General features: G+C 34.5%; 1 protein-coding gene across 13 annotated transcripts in view; it reads right to left on the bottom strand.

Annotated features, from left to right (window-relative positions):
• Nucleotides 1–21,258, bottom strand: part of RAD51B (RAD51 paralog B) — a 488,946-nt gene that overhangs the window by 382,658 nt on the left and 85,030 nt on the right. The window contains exon 9 of one of the 13 annotated variants that reach the window (XM_025049136.1): nt 4,305–5,039. The exons of 11 other annotated variants lie outside the window; for them this stretch is intronic. In XM_025049136.1, the coding sequence (XP_024904904.1) occupies nt 4,908–5,039 (132 nt within the window). In that variant the 3' untranslated portion in view covers nt 4,305–4,907. Of the gene's footprint in view, nt 1–4,304; nt 5,040–13,877; nt 14,809–21,258 lie in introns of those variants that run through there. One more of the 13 variants, XM_025049137.1, reaches the window with a different exon arrangement.

The following is a 21,258-nucleotide window of genomic DNA, read 5'->3' as shown; positions in this document are numbered from 1 at the left end:
ATTATTTTAAATATTATTTATAAATTAAATTTTAATTTAATAAATTTATAAAATAAATTTTAAAATTAAATATTTAACAGTAAAGTAAATATAAGACTTTTTTCTTCACTTAATTCCTTCAAAGATAATTGACTGTTTAAAGCAGAAAAAGTAATCACCTTTTAACAAGCATTTGTTTGGCACCACTATGTGTCACACATTATGCTAGAGTGTGGAGATACAGAGATGAATTAGGAATAATATTTGCCTTCAAGGAGCTTATGAGGGAGACACACAGGTAAATAATAGCAATAATATGTTATAAAGGGTTTTGAAAGAAGTATGTACTATCTATAGTTGGGGAAAGGAAGGAACTGGTCAATTCTGCTTGGAAGTGAGTGCTATAGAAAAGCCTTCACCCAAAGTGATGCCTAAATTAAGATTGAAAGTTTTTTGGTAAGTGAACTTGAGGATTAAGATAGGAAAATACAATGTATTCTAGAAAGCAAGAAAAGGCATGAGAATAGTTATCAAATAGGCATCTCAAACTTAATAAGCCCAAAAATTCAACTCCTATTCTTTCCCTCTAAACCCGTTCCACAGCCTTCCTGGGAAATGTCAGGACAAAAAACTTAGATTTACCTTGAATCTTTCTCTTATACTCTATATCAAATCTGTTAGAAACTCCTGTTGGCTCTCTCTTCAAAATATCCAGAACACAACCACATCTCATCACCTCTGCTGCCACTAACCACTCTGTCCCAGCTGCCTTTATCTTCATTTCTTGATTGAAATATTCCAACACCCTCCTAACCCATCTCTCTGTTCCAACTCATGATCATACGATCTATGCTCAACCCAGCTGCAGAAGTGACTCTTTTAAAATATAAATCAGGTATCTCTACCCAAAGCCCCACATGAGCTGACCACTGTTACGTCTGCGACCTCATTTCCCACAGCTCTTCCCCTTGCTCTCCCCACTCCAGGTGTACTGGCTTCCTTGGTGTTTCTTGAACTCACCAGGCATGCTCTCAACTTACAGCCTTTACACTGGTTATTTATCTGGAAAGCTTTCCCCCATATACTCATGGCTTGTTCTCTTACTTCCTTCAAGTTTTTGCCTAAATGTCATCTTCTCAATGAGGTCTATACAAACTATCACTTTTTTAAATTGTAACTCTCTCCCACCCCCATACTCTTTGACCCCCATCCTACCCTACTTTTTCTTTTTTCATGGCATTAGCACCTTCTAAAATACTATATAATTTGTTTAACTCTTGGATCTGTACTTTATTATCTGTCTTCCCCACAGGTTTCATGAGGGCAACAATCTTTTTTTGTTGTTGTACACTGACAGATCTCAATCAACTAGAACAGAGCCTGGCACATAGTACCTACTAACAAAGTATTCTTTGAAGGAATAAACTGTACCAGTGATGTAGAGAAAGTAGATAAAAGAAAGGTGAAGAATATATAATTAGCAGGACTTGGCCATCAATACTATTTGGCGGGTAAAGGAAAAAAAGAAGTGTGGGCTGATATTTGTTAAGTCTAATTTAGGACAGAGGAAGTAAGAATAAATTGTGAGGAAACGATCCTAAGTTCAATTTTGGACATTTGTCTTACAGCCCAATCCTGAAAGTCAGAGCCAGAAACCCTTAATCTGGTAACTGATCTATCTAGGTAGAGGGCTACTTTTTTGTTTTGGTTTTTTCATTTTTCTGCAATTTTTAAAAATGTAATTAGAATGGTTTTTATTTGGCTGACCTTTTAAAAATATTTTTGAAAGTTCCTTTTTAAATTATGTTAATGTACATATTATATAAAATTTAACATGTTAACCATGTATAAAATATAGTTCAGAAGTGTTAGATATATTTATATTTGTTATATAACCAATCTCCAAAACTTTTTCCTCTTGTAAAACTGAAACTCTATACCTCTTAAAAAATTTCCCATTTCCTCCTTCCCCCAGCCCCTGGCAACCACCATTCTACTTTCTGTGAGTTTGAATACTCTAGATACCTCATATAAATGGAATCATATACTATTTGTCTTTTTGTGACAAGCTTACTTCACTCAGTATAATGTCCTCAAGTTTCATCCACGTTGTAACATGTGTCAAAATGTCCTTCCTTTTTAAGGCAGAATAATATTCCATTTTATGTATATAACACATTTTGTTTATCCAGCCATCTAGAGATAGACATTTGAGTTGATCCCACCTTTGGACTATTGTGAATAATGCTACTATGAAACATAAGTGTACAAATATCTCTTCCATTTTTCTGCAATCTTGAGATGATTGTGGGAAATGTCAGAGAAGATCATACATTGCAGATGAGAAGATTGATGGGCAGGAGCTACATTTTGCCAGGGAATTCTGGTAAACTTCAGAGAAAGACAACATGGCAGTAACAACAGTCTTAGACACATGTAGATGACTTGAAGATCAACCAGAGGGGACCCCTCTCTGCCTTAAACCCTGCTTGGCTATAGTCACACAGAGGAGCACTTGCTTCTCATTTTATATTTCTAACTGTAAAACTAGGTACTACTAATCTACCCTACCTGGGTGTGATAATTTATAAGCTAATGTTAATAGGCATATTTTTAAGATGAAAGACAGAGATTAAACCACCTTATATTAAAATAAATTGAAGATATAAGTTGGCAGTGTAACCAGTGAATATGTTCAACTATTAACTTATCCTGCGCATAATGCCTTTATTGGCTTAATATTTCAAAAGCTTTCTTTTTACAAGATCATTCTTGTCTACCTGGCAATAACATACACTAAAATTAAAATTAGTTGAAGAGAGCTAGAAAAGCTTTTTTCCTCAAAAAAAAAAAAAAAAAATACTATATATTTTGAAACCCCTTACACAATATTTTATTTTTCCTTTCAAAGAGCAACATGGAAGTTAACAGTTCAAAAAAGAGAAAAAGGAAAATATACAAAACTCTGACACTAAGTGAAGAGAACCCAGAAAAACCAAGTTCTACCTCAGAACTGTTTCAAAGCAATGTTAATACTGACGATGAACACAGAGGTGTGATATCTATCTGAATACATACAATAGTTAACAAACAGTTAAACTCAGGATTTTCAAGAATTTTTTTTTAAATTTTTCTTTGCAGTTTACATCATGAAAAAGGAAAAAAGAAAAAGTGATACTTATTTATTATTTTAATAAAAGTGTTTCTTGGCAAGTTATAAGAAACAAAGCCCATTAACAGATTTTTAATCAGAGAAATTGTTGTTTATATCAACTTCCCAGGACCTAGCAGAGTGCCCAGCACTTATCAGGTAATAAAAAGTATCGGTGAATGAATGAGTAAAAGAAAAACTGAGTGAACAAACAAATGAATTTGACTGTTCTGATGTATCTGTGTGTATTTGTTTCATAGTACTACTGTCATTTGATAGCTGCCGTATGATCATCTTGGTTTTGGCACTAATCAAAATATGTCAAATACATAAATAATGTTTCTTGGAAACATTATTTTCCCTTCTAAACTCCTATGTTAAGTGCTTTTAATTTCAGAAAGATATTTCAGACAGGAATAGACAAGAATAAAGCTCCTTGCAAAAGCAACAGGCATGTTTTGATAATAACAGATGAATCTGCTTCTCAATTTATGGTCAGAAACATTCTCTGCTTCTTAGCCAAATGGTAGAAAGTAAAATTGGTTGTACACAAATAGAGAAAACACAACCAAAAAGAGATCAAACCACTTCTTAAAAATCAACTAGCTTTAGTCCCTATCTGATTAATAAATTTCTTCTATTGCCATAGGCCCAGAAAGTAATTTGGCAGCACTTTGGAAAACTAACTACCTAATTCCCTGTGTAGGCCATTCCACCTTTTTGGATACCTCCAAGAATCACAGAACTCTTCTTCATATGGAGCCAAAATCTATCTCCATATAACATCTAACCATTGGTTGTAATTTTGCTTTCTGGAGCCTCAGAGTCTCATTCTAACCTCTCTTCAGTAGGGTTGCCCATTAAATATTATGATCCCTTATAGGCTAACATTCCTTCTTTCTTTAGCTTGCTTATATGAAAGACCCTCTTCTTATTTTAGTCATTTTCTTCTGGATGTGCTTGAAGCTTGTCACTTAAAGTGTAATAATCTAGTACTTAAAAGTCTGATGCACATAGAATAAAGCACGTTGACCATCAACCTTACTTTAGACATTCTATCAATGTAGCCTAAGATCATACTGCTTTTTGGAAAGGAACATAACAAAGTTGTCCATGCTGAGTTTTCCATTAACCTAAGGATGTTAAGTTTTTTTCCCAACTCCTACATCTAAGCTATTTCTCCCTCATTCTGTAATACATAGTATTATATATTACATTATAAACTTGTTCTTGGTAAATTTTATCTTCTTGGTCAAGACCATCACTCTAGTATGTTTAAAGCTTTTTGACTACTCTACCACCTAATAATTTTAGCCATCCTTCCTCAATTGTGTATTATGTACAAATTTGATAAGTATGCCAGCTATATTTTCTTTATCTCTTTGTTTATGTATTATATAACATGAAACTGAAGACTGATTCCTGATTCCTGTGGTATCCCAGAGTGTTCCTTACAGGTTAACACTTTTTCTATTAAATAACAATCTTTCGGATGGTTGTTGAACCAGTTGTATAGCAATGTAACTATATTATCGTATCACATCACTTTTGTCCATCTTACCCATAATATCACTGTGAACCATGTCAAAAAGCTGCATAAAATTCAGACACTCATGTCATGTAATTAACGGTCAAATAAACCTCCAAAGAAGAATAAAATTAACCTATCATAACAGTTTTTCATGAACTCAGGCTGGCTCCTAGAGATCAACATTTTTCCTCTTGAGTACTGAATAACCATCTGCTAAATCATCTAACCTGAAATTTTACTGAGGATTCACTTCAGATTCACTAGCTGTAAGGAACAAGAAAGAGAATCTGAAGATGCTATTGCCACAGTGAATTGTTCTCTCTCTTTTCTCCCCTCATCGTTCTGCCTGAAGCTCCATCTCAAAGGATCCTGACCAAGCTGCAGATGGAAGAGAGAGGAAAAAATCATCAACAATGAGCTTTCCAAATTTAAGTGCCCACCCAGCTCCTGTTCTCAAATGCCTTCCCCATACATCCTCTTTATACCAATAAAAAGGAGCAAACGTTATCTACTGTTTTGACTTATCTGTACTACTTTTCTTCTCCATTAGTACACAATATAGTTAACTACCTTGAGATGGCTTATATTAAGGCTTCACTTTTTCACCCTCGCTAAAAAGAAACAAATGCTAAAATCTTAACACAATAGTCTGTGAGAGAGAAAGCAAGCTTGAGATGCAGCTGTACAGTAATACCTTTCTGGTTTTGCTTTTCACTCTGGCATCGAATTAGTTCAAATTATACAGACTTACAGGCTTTTAGCTTTCAAAAAATCCCAAAGTACTTACAGATAAAACATATTATGATTCTTCAGTTAAAAAATAATCTCAAATCAAAGTATCAATGCTTAATTTTTAGGCAGTAAACAATCATACTCAATAATTGTGCATGACAGATCAAAATTTAAAGTAATAAATCTTACAGTCAATACTAATGAAGAAAATATACAATTCTTTTGTCCTACAAAGATAATGCTAGCATTTGTTAAGAAGCTTTATAACTTCAAGCATTAATTCAATCTTTTAAGTCTTTCAGGTTTATGTTTGAAAAATGTTTCTGAAATTGCAATTCACTTAAATACTTGAGTTTCTACTATGGACCTCTCACTATGCATGTTTCTAGAGGGTCCTATCTTTCCTTAGAAACAGGTTTCTTACAACAGAAGACATCTTAGCAAGTAAAGAATTGGTCATATGACAAAGATAAGCAAATTCAGTATAAAAATACATGGAATATTATGGTCCCTAATGAATGATATTCTCTAAATAGACACTGGACTTAAAGGAGTTTGTTTTGTTTATCTGTTTTTGCTTTTGTTTTTTGCCTTACTATCCCATTAGGAACATTGGCAAAATTGATTTAAATTGTGTTAAAAGTCAAATCACTGTATCTGCCTACCATTCAAAAAGAAAGAATTCTGTAATTTCCTCTGGAGGATCAGAATCAGTTCAAACTCTTAAGGATATTTCATAGGTGGGGTATATAATTGGGAAAAATCCAGAGCTCGGCATGTAAATGCAAGTACAGCAGGCAATTTCAAAGAAAGGCATCATATCCTCAAGGCTAAGGTGATGGCATAATACAGGAAATTCCAAATGAAAGTCCTCTCTTTTGTAACCTTTTAGTGAGGGTTGCCCACCAACCCCACTGCCCCTCCCCGGCAAGATGAAAAAGGCAGAGTGTGTGTGCGTGCATGCGTGTGTGTGTGTGTAAATATTTCATTTCATATCAAAATGCAAGGTCAATTACTCACTCAGTATTTTAAAAAATCTTTCTTTTAGAATATGTGTCACAAATTTCTATTGTATTCTGATTTATGTCTATCATGAACTTTATAGAATAGCAGAATCACAGAATTTCAGAGTTGCAAACTGGAATACCATCTAGTCTAAGGCTTTCATTTTCCAAAGGTCCAGAGAAATTAAGTGATTTGCCTAAAGCCAAGTAGCCAGTTAGAGGAAATAATAACCACACATAATTATATTACCTCTGCAAAATTAGACACTGGATCCAACAGAGCACATTGATGATTCTTATTTTATAGGAATCATACATTTCCTGACAGCCAAATATTTTACATTTTAATTGTCTACTAATTCAGAAATCTAATAGTTTTCACTTAAAACTAAAACATCTTTCGGTAAACTCAATACTTAAAAACGGGTGCTGAAGTTATATAGTACAAACTGTGTTTTACAAACCACATTATAATAGTCTAAGTGTATAGTAATCAAATGTCATCACATATAATTAAAGATAAACTTAACATGTCAAAACAGAAGATCAAAGCACTTCTAACTCTGCAGGGGCCATCATTTTCAATGGCCTGTTCCTGGATGGTGCCTTTAATTCACACAACTCAGTGAATCAAAGTGCCTCTTCCTGCTGCAGTAGAAACAAACCTCAAAAAACATTATTTTTTAAAAAATCGACAAGCATATAAAATATTCCCAAGTCATGTCCGTGAAAAGATTAGTGAATCACCACTTTTCTATTAAACCTGATCCAGGAAAAAAAAACAGACAAGATGTCGTTTTCCCTTCTCTAAATCAGGTTCTGATCAAAGGATACATTTTTGAGTTACATGAAGAGTTCTTGGCTTCATACTGTGGCTAGAAAGTAGATCATCTGAATTACACCATACTTCCTGTTTGTTGGTTGGTGGTTTTTCTTTGTTTGTTTGCTTTGCATTCTTTTGTTTTTAATAGCTTCCAAGGCAATGGAATACTACATACTACCTGAACAATTCAGTAAGAAAGAAACAAGACTAGTATCACCTGGCATTATACAAAAATTCCCACTTCAGTTATTTCATTCTTCTAAACTTTGGCTGAACCACATTGACTGTTATTTCGCTAAGGAAGCGATTGCCAAGTTATCCACAGGCACATACACAGAGACAAACCACAATATGGAGAATGTCAGCCGTTACTCCTAAGTGTATCTTCACTAAAGTATGTGCTGAGTAATGTGCAGTTATTCAGTGAGTTCAGATAAATGTAGAATTAGAATAGGCCCTCAGAGATAAATAATCAACTGAGATAATAACTGCCCCCAGATGAGTTATGAAAGTCAATACTAAGAAAACCAGTATGCTAAATGTTCTTCATCTAAACAAGAGAAAACAATGTTCTAAGAATTCCTGAAAGCCTACCAATTACAAATAAGTAATGTGTTTCAGGGAAATAGAGCCTCTAAAAGGCTACAATGTACCTTTTCAAGATGCTGACTTCAAAATGGAAAACTTCTGAGTTGAGCTTGTCCTTAAAACTTTGGACTTTCTTATCATTTTGCTTAGTTGATAATAAAAGAATAATTAAGGATAATCAAAGATCTTTTCTTGACAACCTTAGATATTTCCAATCTTGATGAACATATTTTTTAAATCTATGATCATTTGTGCTAATTTCACTGCCCAATGAAATACCAGGTAAGATGCAAAAGCTATTTTGGAACTCTGTATATAGAAAAGAGGTCAAATATTATTGCAAAGGGTTTCCTTAGAGGAATAATGAAAAGAAATAACACATGTCAATTATTATATTATATTACACTCTGTAGTAGCCAATTTCCTTCAAGACTATAAAAGAAAACATAATGCTTCTATTGTTACTATGGCATTCTGTGACATCCTTAATTGCCGAGAGTTAATTAATCTGATATATCCTTCTCTGTACGTTTTAAAGAATCCTTTTAATCTACAGAATATATAAAAACTTTTGACTTATGACTTTCATTTTTATTATATGCAAAGTAATATACGTGCTTGAAAACATGAAGAACAAAAATGAATAAGATGAATGATTTCTGTCTCCACGGAACTTACAATCTAGTTTGGAAAAGAAGATTCACAAATAAGCACACTGCACATGTGTGCGCACACAGAGAGAATTAAACTACAACAAAGAAAAAAAAATCAGGCATAGTAAAAACAGTTATGGAAACCCAAACAAGACATTCTACAAAATAAAGGATCTATACTCTTCAAAAATGTCAGTGTCATAAAAGGCCAAGAAAAGTTAAAAAATTGCTCTAGTAAAGAAAAGTAAAGAGACATGACCAAAAAAAAAAAAAAACCCTCCTATCCTTCAATCCTTGGATTGAGGAAAAAACAGCTATAAAGGTCATACCGGGAAACAGGCAAAATTTGAATATGAACATGTACTAAATAACAATATAGTATCAAATTTGATCAATATAGTGTAGTAATGCAAAAGAGTGTCTTCTTATTGGACACATGCTGAAGTATTAGGGTGAATGGTTACAGACTCCACAATTTACTAGCAAATGGTTCTGAACAAAAGTATAATGATATGTATGTATTTGTGTATTTGAGAGAAAAAGAGGAAATGTAGCACAATGTTAATAGTAGATAAGACTATATGAATGGCATATGGGAGTTCATTATACCAAATATGTGTATAGAAATAGTATTTCTATCACAATAACGTCTATTTGGAAAGGAAAGAACACTCATATAACAACTTCTTTAAATCTTCAATAAATCAACATAAATATAATAGAGTAGGAGCTTGGTTGAAAAGTACTATGGAAAAATAGGGCCAGATGAGATTATCACCAAGATTCCTTATAGGAAATTATAAATCAGATTTTGAACAAAATATTGGTGAGATAAAGATAAATAAAATCAGCTGATAAGAAAAGGCATAATGTTATTTAAGAAAGATTATCCTATAGCACTGGGCAGACCAAGTTAAAGGGAGAATGACTAATGTTAGGGAGATCAGGGAGAAAACTATTGCTATAATCCAGGCCTGTGGTGTTGGGGGCCCAGACCTTAGTAGTCACTACTGAAATAAATGCCTTCAGATAGACAAAGAATCTGAAAGCAAAAATATTTAGTTATTTAAAATGTTCAAATCTGTTAGAACTCAGAGTTTAATACTATATTTTAAATGAATTCAAATATTTTAGAACCATATATAAATCACAATTGCTTTTTTAACAATTCACTTTTGTGGGGCAAACACGACTCTTCAGACTCATCCTAAACAGTAGTGAGGCCTCAAGGCTGCGGAGTTGTTTACAGTGAACTCTGTGGGACTACCATCACCAAATCTGCCCACATTGTAGCTTCATGTTTATAAGCCAGAAAGTCGGTCAAGTAGTTTCTTTTTTTTCTCCTCAAGCAAAATGAGGAGACTAGCTTTTAGCATATGGAAGCATTTTCATATTGCAAGTTCTGGTGGGGGGTGAGATAATTTGCAAATGCCATCAAATGAAATGTGCACTTTCAAATGAGGCTGATTAGACAAGGTTTCATGTAGCAAAAGTTGTATTCAACAAGTTATTTCCTTTTTTCAAGAAGGGAATATTCACATTTGTATAAGATGCAGCAGTCATCAAGGAAGATGGAGAATAAGCAAAAACCATGACATTTAGTCTTAAGGATATCACCAGAGATTTTCAGAAAAGCACTTTTAAGTGTTGAGGACTGAAATTCGAACAAATTTGTTTAATTTTTATTTTAAACTCCTTTTTAGAAACATTAAAACTGTGGCAACAGGACCAAGGCAGAATAGGGCAGCAGTTTAAAAAGGCAGTCGAGTCCTTGGAGGACAACACTCACGCTGCTTCCTAACCCTTTTTCACGGTTGCCTCTGTCCTTCCCTGCCTCCCTTCTCCTCCCATTTCTTTTACCTTTAAACGCAGCTGGAAGCTGCTCACTGGGTAGGGAAGTGGAGTATATGTGGAGAAGTGCGGGTTGAGTAAAGAAGAAAACTAAGATGTAATACAGCTATTATCATTGGATTGGCTTTTATGAGGAGGCCCTTAGGTGCAGGAGATCTAGAGGAAGAAATGTAGAGGCAGGATGTATGAACTGAGGTGGTCTGAACAGTAACCAGGTAAATTCACAACTAATATTCTTTATCTTCTCTAGGAAACATATCTAAAAGTCATTACTATACGGATAAAAGGCAAGAATCAAGAGCTTTAACCTTTTCAATTTCTTTAATTGCTCTAATTAAAATATTCCAGTGCTAAAGACAGGACTCTTAATTGAAACACCTATATAAAAAAAATAACAAGGAAAGAAACAACTTTTTTATATAAACACCAGTAATTTAGCCACAGGGAAACCAAAAGTGTGCAAATAATAACCTAAATCACAGACCTAACATTATAAATAACTCTGAAATACAAACCTAATAAGAATTTGAGACAGCTATAATGAAGATGCGAATGTTCCTCATATATTCTAACCATGACCTACCTATAGCTTACAAGAAAAAATAATGAAGAAAAGCAAAAATGTAGAGAAAAAAAAGAAAACAAAAAAGTTCTAAGTGGACACAAAGGAATATTAGTAGGAACTATTATCTTAGCAAAAGCACAGACTAAACAAAGTTACCAAAAAAAAACCACTTTAGTTCCCACTGGCTCTTAGGCCTCATGCTCCAGGGCTAGTACAAAATATACCAAGAATATTATGGAACATAATTAACCACAATATTATTTTCAGGCTATATGGGTACTTAAGTATTGATTAATATTATTGCCTGCCTTTAACTTTTCTAGGTGAATGAGAAGATGCTGACACAAAATTTTAATTATTGCCCTCTCTTTGTGAATTGAATCCATGAAACTCTCAAGAGAAAGAAGATAAAAAGTACATTCCTTATTCTACCTATCTATGCCAAAGGGCTTGGCCAGGCCCCTAGTTGAAGCAGGCTAGGGATCAGAGACCTTGAATTGCTTGCTACTTAATTCCTGTTCTGCTCCAGGCAACTGTGAAACTTCAGCTTTGATAGTTCAAGTTTTGATAGTTGGCCAGAAGGAACATTTTTAAAATTAATCTTTTCATACAGCAATGCTTTTTCCTAAAGATGATGAAATGTATCTCCAAACCATACTGAAGTCCCAGCTCATCCTCATTTATGGCTCCGGGAGTTCAAATTCATCCAGCAGCATCACAATGAGAATTTTTTATAGCTGAGTCAAATTTTCTAATTTTCGGTTACTCGACCAACATGTACTTACAGAGCACAGTATAACAAAGACACAAGAAGTGAGAGGATTTTGCTCTCAGATAATTCATATCCTAGTTGGGAAGGGAAATTAAGTCAAATAAACTAAAGATAAAGAAATAACAGTGTTTGGTATTGAGCATTAATATAACAGGAATTCAAAGAGTAAAAACTAGAGTGGGACAGAAAAGACCAAAGGTGGCTTTATGAAAAGGGTAGAAGGAATATAATGAGATTTGAGCTGGAAGAAAGAATCAGTAAGATTTGAAAAAATAAGGAGAGTAAGCATTACAGGTGAGTGGGGAAAAAACGGTAATAAAGGCAAGAAAAAAGTAAAACTGAACATAGTATTAGGGATGAGGATAGGAGTTGGTATAAGGTATAAATAACCAGTTTAAGTAGGTGTTTGTTAAGAAACGTGGTTGAATAAATAGGTATATGGAATGCTCTGAAAGCCAGAAGACCAATATAAACTTTAAGATTAGACCAATGAGAGTCACAATTGATTATTGATCAGGGAAGCAGCAGCATGGATTTCTTTAAAGAGAGTGGTTTAACAGCAGTAGAAAGACTGGAAAGCAACGAAGAGTTGGTGAAGCTACTTCAGTGTAAAGTGATGAGAACCTCGACTAGAATAACAGCATTCATTTATGAATGTTTGAATGTTGATCATACAAATGTGCATTAGACAGATGTGGTATTACTAGCCCACAGAAACGGAGATAATAAATATTCATTTTTTTAAGCCACTAAATTTTGGGGTAATTTGTCATAGCAATAGATAACTAATGCAGAGATGAAGCCAGCAAAGAACACCAAGTAAGATTAGAAAGGCAGGAGAGGAACCAAAAAATACACTGCCATTGAAAACCAAGGGTGGGGAAAGTTTCATGTAGAAGACAGACGGACAGTCAGGGTCAGATATAAAAGAGGAATACAGGATGAAGAAAGCTTAAAAAAATGTTATTGAATTTAGTATAGTTTACAAAAAATTATAATGATAACGTACAAGAAAGTGCTTAGAATAAATGGTCTTACTGTTACTTCTTCCCTTAGAAGAGAATGGAATGGGAAGTAGTTTAGGCAGCTGATAGACATGACAAATTTAAAAAATTTATACTCCTAAACTAAATCTATGGGTCAACAAGTAACTGATTAAATGGCTAGTAAAAAATGTAAGTCTCCAGTATAGTAGAATTTTTTAAAAATACACTTCTGTTTTGTTCTAATATCCTAACTTTAATCCTATACTCTCCCCATAACAATATATGAAGCTTTGAATGTATTCAAACCTCTATCGCATCACATACCACATGGTGCTAATTATAAATTATTATTTACATGTTTGCCATGAATTTATATATGTAACTTATTCATCTTTGAAGGTTCAGCACCTAGAACAATATCTAATCCATAGCAGATATTCAGCTGCTAAAGGAAAATTACTGAATGCAGTAGAAAAACAATGTTTTGTAAAACATATTCATATATTATAGGTCATTTCTGAGGAATTAATCTCTTCACTGTAATTCTCTAGTGAGCATTTGTCCACTTTAGAAAATTTGTTGAGGTTCCCATGTCATCTATGTTCTCTTCCTTCTGTGTTTATATTCTGCATATTTCACTCCTGATATTATAAAGACATTTAAATGTCTCTTTTCCTATCCAAGTTAGTGATATTCAGTGAATTAAACTGAGTATTTCGCACAAAAGATGAATCTCAGATAATACAATAAAAACAAAAATTAAAGAAAGGAAGAGAATGAAGGATGTGGTTCCTGTGTCAGCTTTTACTTGAGTCTCTTGGGTTTTAATGTCTTCTGTAAATTCAGACTCAATCCTAACTCAATTCTAACTGAAACCTCCATCTCAATTACATTGAACTGAACAATCCTGAATCCATATTTTTCTCCATGTCTTTCTTGCCCAGATAATTCCAAATTTTGATTTAGGATGTCAAAATATTTATTTGGGTATATCAAAATCTAAAATTCTGTATTTCCTTGCTCTCGAAAATTGATAATTGCCTGAATGGAGTAATTAAAAGGCTATTTTTAGGAGAAATTTAAGTAGAGGCATAAAAAATAAGAAAATGAGGTGAAGTTACAAAAAAAATAACATTTAAAATACATTAGTCAATGCAAAGAACAAACCAACTAAATTTTTTATTTTTAAAATGGTCCTGATAATACCAAATTAATCTATAACTTTGTCCATTAAAATAGAAATAGGCTACTACCAATCTTAAAGTGTATAGTCAGGACAAATTCTTAACACTGAAAATGTTTGTGGGCATTCACACAGAACAGCTGCCACCCAGGATGACTAAAATAACACAAATTAGATGTAATTGAGTTAAAGGACCACACCAGGTTTGTAATTCAATTTGTTCTACGAGGTTTTGATTCGGGATTTTTTCCCCCTCTAGCAAACCACAGTTTGAAAACTTCATCAACTGGGAAGTACAAAGGAATAGGGACATATAATGCAAATATTTAGCATGAACAATTTACGTAAAATCTACTTTAACGGTTTAGACAAAGTTTTTTTAAAAAGTCTGAATGCAACAAGCACTTACGTAAGTTTGAGGATCCTATTCACTAAAACTTCTGCCAATTTCTCACTCTATCATAATTTATCCTCGCTGTAAGGTGAGTTTTGTTTTGATCTAGTTTCCTAACTTTGTACACTATTTACCCAGAAGTCACTGACAAGAGTTCAGTCCCAAATCCTTAGGGTCATTTACAGGAGTCAAGGGTAGAGCCAGAATTTTACCGCAGTGGACCTTTCAACAGCCTCAGAAATGGCTGGTTATACACACTGCCGAGAGATGTGGCTAATTACGTTGTCATCACTGTGTTGATAATTTTGATTTCTATGGGTCTAGCCAGCATAGACCTGTCCCTAGAAGAATGTTTAGACAAGATGTCCTGAACTAACCAATCTCAAACCCTTGTTGGGATCTACTCATGCAAGGCAATTTAATCACTAGGGGATTTTTTTAAAAAAAAGAGTTTGGCTTAGAAATCTACTTGTTGCCTCTCACCGTACCCTTTCCATTAGAAGTCATGGATGTGAAGCAAAATTTCAGGAGAAGAATTTTCCAAATAAGTAGGTTGCACAGTCAGTTCTCAATTCACGCCATGATAACAGTTCCACCTAAAACCAAAAGGTCTTATTTCAGAAAATCCTGTTTAATAAGATCTCTCTGATAATTATGGTTTAAGCAGAACACAGCAATAGGAATGTGTTTCAATTTGATAACCTAAACAATGGGAAAACAAACTCGCCTTTTCTTGATATTGATTACCTATAAAGTATTTGGACTCTTACATGTATTAAAAAGTCATTTTGCCCTGGGAAGAGAACATATGAAAACTTTTACTGAAACAAACTCTTGACTCTACAGTTTTTTACTCTGGCAGATAAAGACATGAAAGGCATCTGGCCTAATAATTCTTCCTTGCATAACACAAGCCTACCCCCTCTAAAGCCTAGTTCTTCCCAGACTTCCTAAGACTCTAAAACCACACCCAAGAAACTTAAGCTTCCTAGGTTGCTCCAATAGTAAAGTTATCAATCATGTCAAATGAAGAAGGAAATCAATTTTTTTAAATCTTATTTTATTTTAACAATTATTCTAAATTAAGAAAGCTAGCTATTCATTCTTCTGGCTGCTATCTGACACCACTTAAGATATACTATAAATCTTCCTGAAAGACAAGGCCAAGAAGTACTACTGGTTAATTATAGGGGTCTCATGTATAAACCAGATGCTGAATTGCAAGATGGTTAAGATTATTGCCAGCTAGAACACGCATAAGGTACTCAAACTGTCTTGGGAGCCTAATCATTATTTTTATGAACCCCTCCCCCAAATGTAGTTCCATTCCTAAAGGTAGAAGAATGCATTAATGTGGCAATCCTATTTTCCTATCTTAAATTCATTCGCAGTGAAAGTTATCTCTATAACTTCAAAGATTTGCCTCCACTGAATTAATAAACCTCAAATTATATAGCCATTATCATTTTACCAAGGAAGAAAATAAGGGAAGGCAGACTGATGAGACTCATCCAAGCCCACATGTTAAGATTATATCGTAATTAGAAAATAAATACACAACTCTTTCTACCAACACGGATGACCCAGGTATACAACATATAACATACGACATTCACACAAAACAAAAACTGTCCAAGGGGCAGTCTGGAATACATCAAGAACTGCATATCCTTCAAGACCCAGAACATATCCTATCTATGACAGTTCATTCCCCTCTCTCCATTTTCAAAATTTTCTATAATGCTATTCAACTGCCTTTATGTTACTAGTAATTTATTTTTAAGTAAAAGCTACAATTCAGTTTAAGTTTTCAGGCAAAGAAAAGAAAAACAACAGAGATGACAAAGCATGTCAATGGTATCCTCTCTTATAGCCCTTCTTGGTTACTTGACTGATTTAAATTTTAAAGTTCAAGAGGAGTAAAAAAAAATAACCCTTTTATACCTGCAAAGCCATATTCCAAGGCCAACTCTACTAAATCTACAGAGAGAAAGATAATATGTTCTACTGGCATAAGAAGCATAACAAGCAAATTTGGAACTAAACCAAACACCGGCCATCTTTTTAAATTCATATGAAACTGCTGAATAAGGAAACAGATTCTTCTTACCATATCAGTTCAAAATGTCTTGCCTCAGCTGAGCCTGGTCTGAAGCATTCCAGAGCCGTTTACCTACTGAGTTATAAACATGACCATTCCATTTCAGCATAGGTTATACATAGAACGAGTTTCATATGTGTTTATAAATACTTTGATTGTGAAATATATACTTTGAAATTTGTAATCTCCATTTTTCACATCATTATAGAATCGTCTCCAGATGCAGAAAATACACAGCAAACACGGCGGGACTTCATGCCGTCAAGTGTCAGTTTTGTTCATCAGTTGCATATTAAGCTTTGAAAGAATTCTCGCACCCCCAGGGGTGACGTCAATTTGGAAAGTGCAATGAGAAAAAAATTACATTTCTTTAAACTATTCTCTCACAAAAATATCTCCTCTTTCTACAATTGTTTTTTTCTTTAAAGAGAAAGTTTACTAGTGTTTTGCGTCAACCAAAAGAACAACAGTTCAAAGAGGTTAAGAGTCTCATACATGTTTTTTATAACAAAAAACAACCAATCACAAGGTGAAAAGTAGAACTTAGAGAACCTGACATAATAACTCCACAGGAAGGTTAGAATTCAAGTAAAGTGGCAAATTTTACACATGACTTTCTACTCAAAGGTGATCTATATGACATAATTCATGGAGAATATTTGAACAAATATAAAAATACAAATATAACAATGAAAAAAAATTTAAAAGATAGCTTGCCAACTTTTGTCAAAGGCACCTAGTGACTCAGAACATTACAGCTGAAAAGAGCTCTACACACAGCATGGATCGGCTCCTACAGTGTTACAAATCTTTTACTTTTCTTTCAGTTTTCAGTATTGTTCTACCTAACACAGATCACTCTTTGTTGGCCTAAGAGAAATGATCAAAACTTTAGGTGACCTATTCTAAGTACTTCTCCCACTTTCAAGAGCTTTCTTAAATAATGCAATAACCACCCTACTGCTGCCATTAACTGATACAGAATCTTTACTGAGGGGCAAAAAAATAACTGGCAGTGATTATCTTTATTATTTCACAAAACATCCCTGGGTAAGTTACGAGTCAGAAATAATCTATTACATGTTACAGATGGGAAAATTTAAGAGTAAGGAGTGACCTGAAATCACAAAGAGAGTCAGTGATGGGCTGGGACTGATTCCCCCAATTCCTGACCCCTAACCCTCGCTCCTGGTATACAATGGTACCTCTTAAATCTTTAAACACTCAAAAGCACATAATAAGTGCAAACATCTCAGAACTTCCCATTCACTTGGACTCAGTCCTGTACTTCTTTATGTCTATAACTTAAAAGAAGCCTAGAGCTGTAAAGGCCCTAAAGATGTAAAAGATCATCTAAGCCCGTCATTTTACAGGTTTCAATTTTGCTTCTTGAATTAATTTGGGAATTTAAATTAAGTGCTAAACAGAAGCAATTGAGAAGGGAGGACTTAAACACATGGAAAAGGAAAAACCAGATGTATACATACTGCAAAGAGCTGTGGTTACATTTAATTTCCAGCAATGCCAGTAATTGGGGGGGTGGGAAAGGAAAAGGAGGAAAGAGGGTGTTAATGTCAGCAGTGTCCTTTGAACTGGATCCAGTGGTGTTTCTAAGACAGTCTAATTTTTAAGGAAAACATTCCTCCCCCAGCCAGCAATTGCCATATGTAATTGGCATCAGAATCAATAGCTGGTTGCTGTAATTTTTTTTTCTTTTAACTTCTAATTGTCCACATGAGATTACCAAGAGAAGAGGAAAAAGTCAAGCTAGCCCTAAAGATGACAGCATGTAGTAGAAATTGGAAAAAAATGTAAGAAACCGTCTATATGTACCAATATGAAAAGATCTCCAAGATATATTATAGAATCTAAATAGCAAGTTTGCCAAATAAGAGGCAGTGTGATACTATTTTTGTGGGGAAAGCATACATAAACACACAAACAAAGCAATACTATATAACTTTCATAAGTCTGTTTATCTACCCTATATCTATCTCTAAGTCAATGCACAGAAAAAGGCCTGAAGAATAGATATGAAACTGAAAATAGTCCCCATTTTCTGCTGTCAGTAGGGAGATGAGTGGGTTTGGGGATGAGTGGTGAGGGGAATGTCAAGGTAGCCTTCGTAAGATATGATGAATGTTTTGACTATATTGATCTATTACTTACATAATAAAAAATAATTTTTAGGAATCAGATGTGTACAAAATGGACAAAAGTTAATAAAAAATGTGCCAAGGTTAGGCAGAAGTATGCCTAAGCACAAGCATGGAAAGCCTCTGCATCCTCAAGAACTCTAGGTAAATAGCTGCTGCTTTCCTTCATTCAGTATACTCCTTAAACTCACCATCTCTGGCTCTATCCCATTGACTCCTGACAATGCGTCAATGCGAAGACTCTTAGGCCTGTGGGTTCCTATCCATTCTTTACTCCCTTAGAAAGTGAAATATGGTAGGAGTAGTAGGTGGATGAGGATAATGGGTTTTCTTAAACTTAACTACCACACCTGGAATGTGCCATTGAATGTGCCATCTTTTCCTCTATCTTCCAGCTATAAAAATAACAGCTGGCTCTTGACTATCTGTAGTAATAAGAAAGAGGCATTCATTTAATACCATTATAAACCAGTTCCATCACTGCTCTGGCTCCAGTACCTTTTGGAATCAAGTCCTTCTTCCTGGTTGGCCTCAGGAGGAAGTAGTCTATAGTTACTAACCCAAACACTGTTCTAATGGTTGCCCCTATTTCCTGGTTCTATGCATGGCTTGTTTCTTCTGTCTTATTTTGTCAAAAGTATCCTTCGTAAAATCTTGGTTTCCTCAGCTCATCCATATAAGCTCCAGCAAAGTACAGTATGCTCAAAAGCACAAGAAGACAGCAAGCTCAAGGAACTATAAGGAAGCTGGTGGGACCAGAATCAATGTATGTGTTTGCAACGGGGTGGGGGCGGGGAGGGGGATTGTGGAAGAAAATGAGGATAGAATAAGTAGACTGGGGCCATTCCGTGAAACTCTAGCATGACAACCTAAGGATTTCAGACTTTATCTCTTGAACATAATGGGGACCTATCAAAGGTTTTTAAGCCAAAGAATGATATGATCGGATCTGTCTTTAAAGAAATAGATATGACACCAGTCTGGAGGATGGATTATACAGTAGAAAGCCTGAAAGGAGAAAATAACACTCCTAAGAATTGGAATTAAAGATAAAATTCACCTACACAGGGCAATAGCTATGAGAATGGAGAAAAGGAAACAAACGTATTCAAAAGCAATTTTGGAGACAGAGAGGTAGCACTTGTTGACAGATTCATTGAAGAGAGGAAGGGAACAGAAGTCAGATGAATGTGAAGTTTCCAGCTGAGAGGATGGAGAGGCAATTAAAGACAGAGAAAACAGGAGAGAGGAGATCGTTTAAAGCATGTGTGGAAAAATGAGTTTGAGATTTGTGGAACTACATGCTAGGATATCAACTCTTAGTAAGCTCCTAAAAGACAAGGATCCAGTTTGCTAATTTTCTCTGCATTGTACCTAGTACAATGCTATGTGCATTTAATTCAAGTTTGTGAGGCTGGTGATAATGGTAACCTATCCCAAGATAATTGAGACTTCACAATATTTAAGGTATCTCTTCAAAGTCCCTATGTAGAAAGGAAATATGAGACAAAGTGGTTTATTCTACATTTCTGTCAAATTTCTTCTTTGTTAGTTTCCAAAACAAATTTCCAATAATAATAGGGCTTTTAACAAGAAGGTCTATTATACTAAGAGCAGCCTCCGGCAGTCTATAATACTTCTCACAACTCTACATTCTATACATTCCAATAATCAAGTCACATCACCTTTAATTCTCTTTCTTGTTTGGGAACCTGTGCTACCACTTACCTGCCACACCCAACAGTCAAACATATCAGAGCCACTTAAACAATTTAAAATAAACAAAAAAACAAAAATCACTGCTGTTTTATTTGAAAAACCTTAAGGAGTAGGGGATACGACGGGGCAGAAAGCACAATTTGTTCTGGTTAATGTTGTTGTGCAATGTTTTCTGGGGTTTGCCTTGTAAGCATGTTGAAATCATAACTAAATAAATCAGCTCAGGCAACACAAAGAAACAGTATTCCCTTCCCCCTTGGATGCCTGAAGGAAAAGGGGCATCTTCTCCATGATGTGCACACACTTTCGAGCTGCTTTGTTTTTAATCTTCTGCCAAGTCAAGTTTTAGTTTTATTTTAATATAAGTAACCACAGTAAATTCCAAATCTTTGACAAGTAAATGCTTTTTTTCTTCCTTGCCAGAATCCCACTCACTTTTCTTTCTAACTCCTGGAACTTAAGAGTTCAATAACGTCTGCATTGCCGATCTCTTCATGAGGAAGAAAATAAATACACTATAAATTAAGTCTATTTCCTGACATTTATAAGTTAGTCTACATGTGAAATGAATTAAGATAAAATTATATCTTTCCTGCACGCTATTTAAAATACATGTATGTGTGTATATAAGTATTATATATATTACATATGTATATATATATATATAATATATATGTATGTATGTTTTAAATGTACTGTAGGAGAAAGAACAGCATAGGAAGTCAGGAGATCTGGGCTCAAGTCGCATTTACTTTAGCTGGCTGTGTAATGTAGTTCAGCAACTTAAATTGGTTTCCTTGTACCCAAAAGTTAAGGAAATAGACCAGATGGTTTTTACATGCCCCTCCCTTTCACTTTAAAATTCTGACTCAAGATCATGGCTATTACCTGATTTTTTTTTTTTTTTTAACACATAAAAAGACGTTTTTTTCTGTTTGCATCCTTGAATGCCTAGTTTTTATCACTTGGGGAGAATTCTCAGCCATTATCTTTATGAATATTGCCCTTTTCCTGTTCTCCGTATTTACTCCTTCCAGAACTCTGCTTGGATGTTTGCTCGCCCTCGTTCA

The sequence above is a fragment of the Pteropus alecto genome, unplaced genomic scaffold (genome assembly GCF_000325575.1).
Source record: "Pteropus alecto unplaced genomic scaffold, ASM32557v1 scaffold276, whole genome shotgun sequence".
Classification (NCBI taxonomy): Eukaryota; Metazoa; Chordata; class Mammalia; order Chiroptera; family Pteropodidae; genus Pteropus; species Pteropus alecto.
Note: the sequence above shows the minus strand (reverse complement) of the source record. Positions and strands in the feature narration are given on the sequence as shown.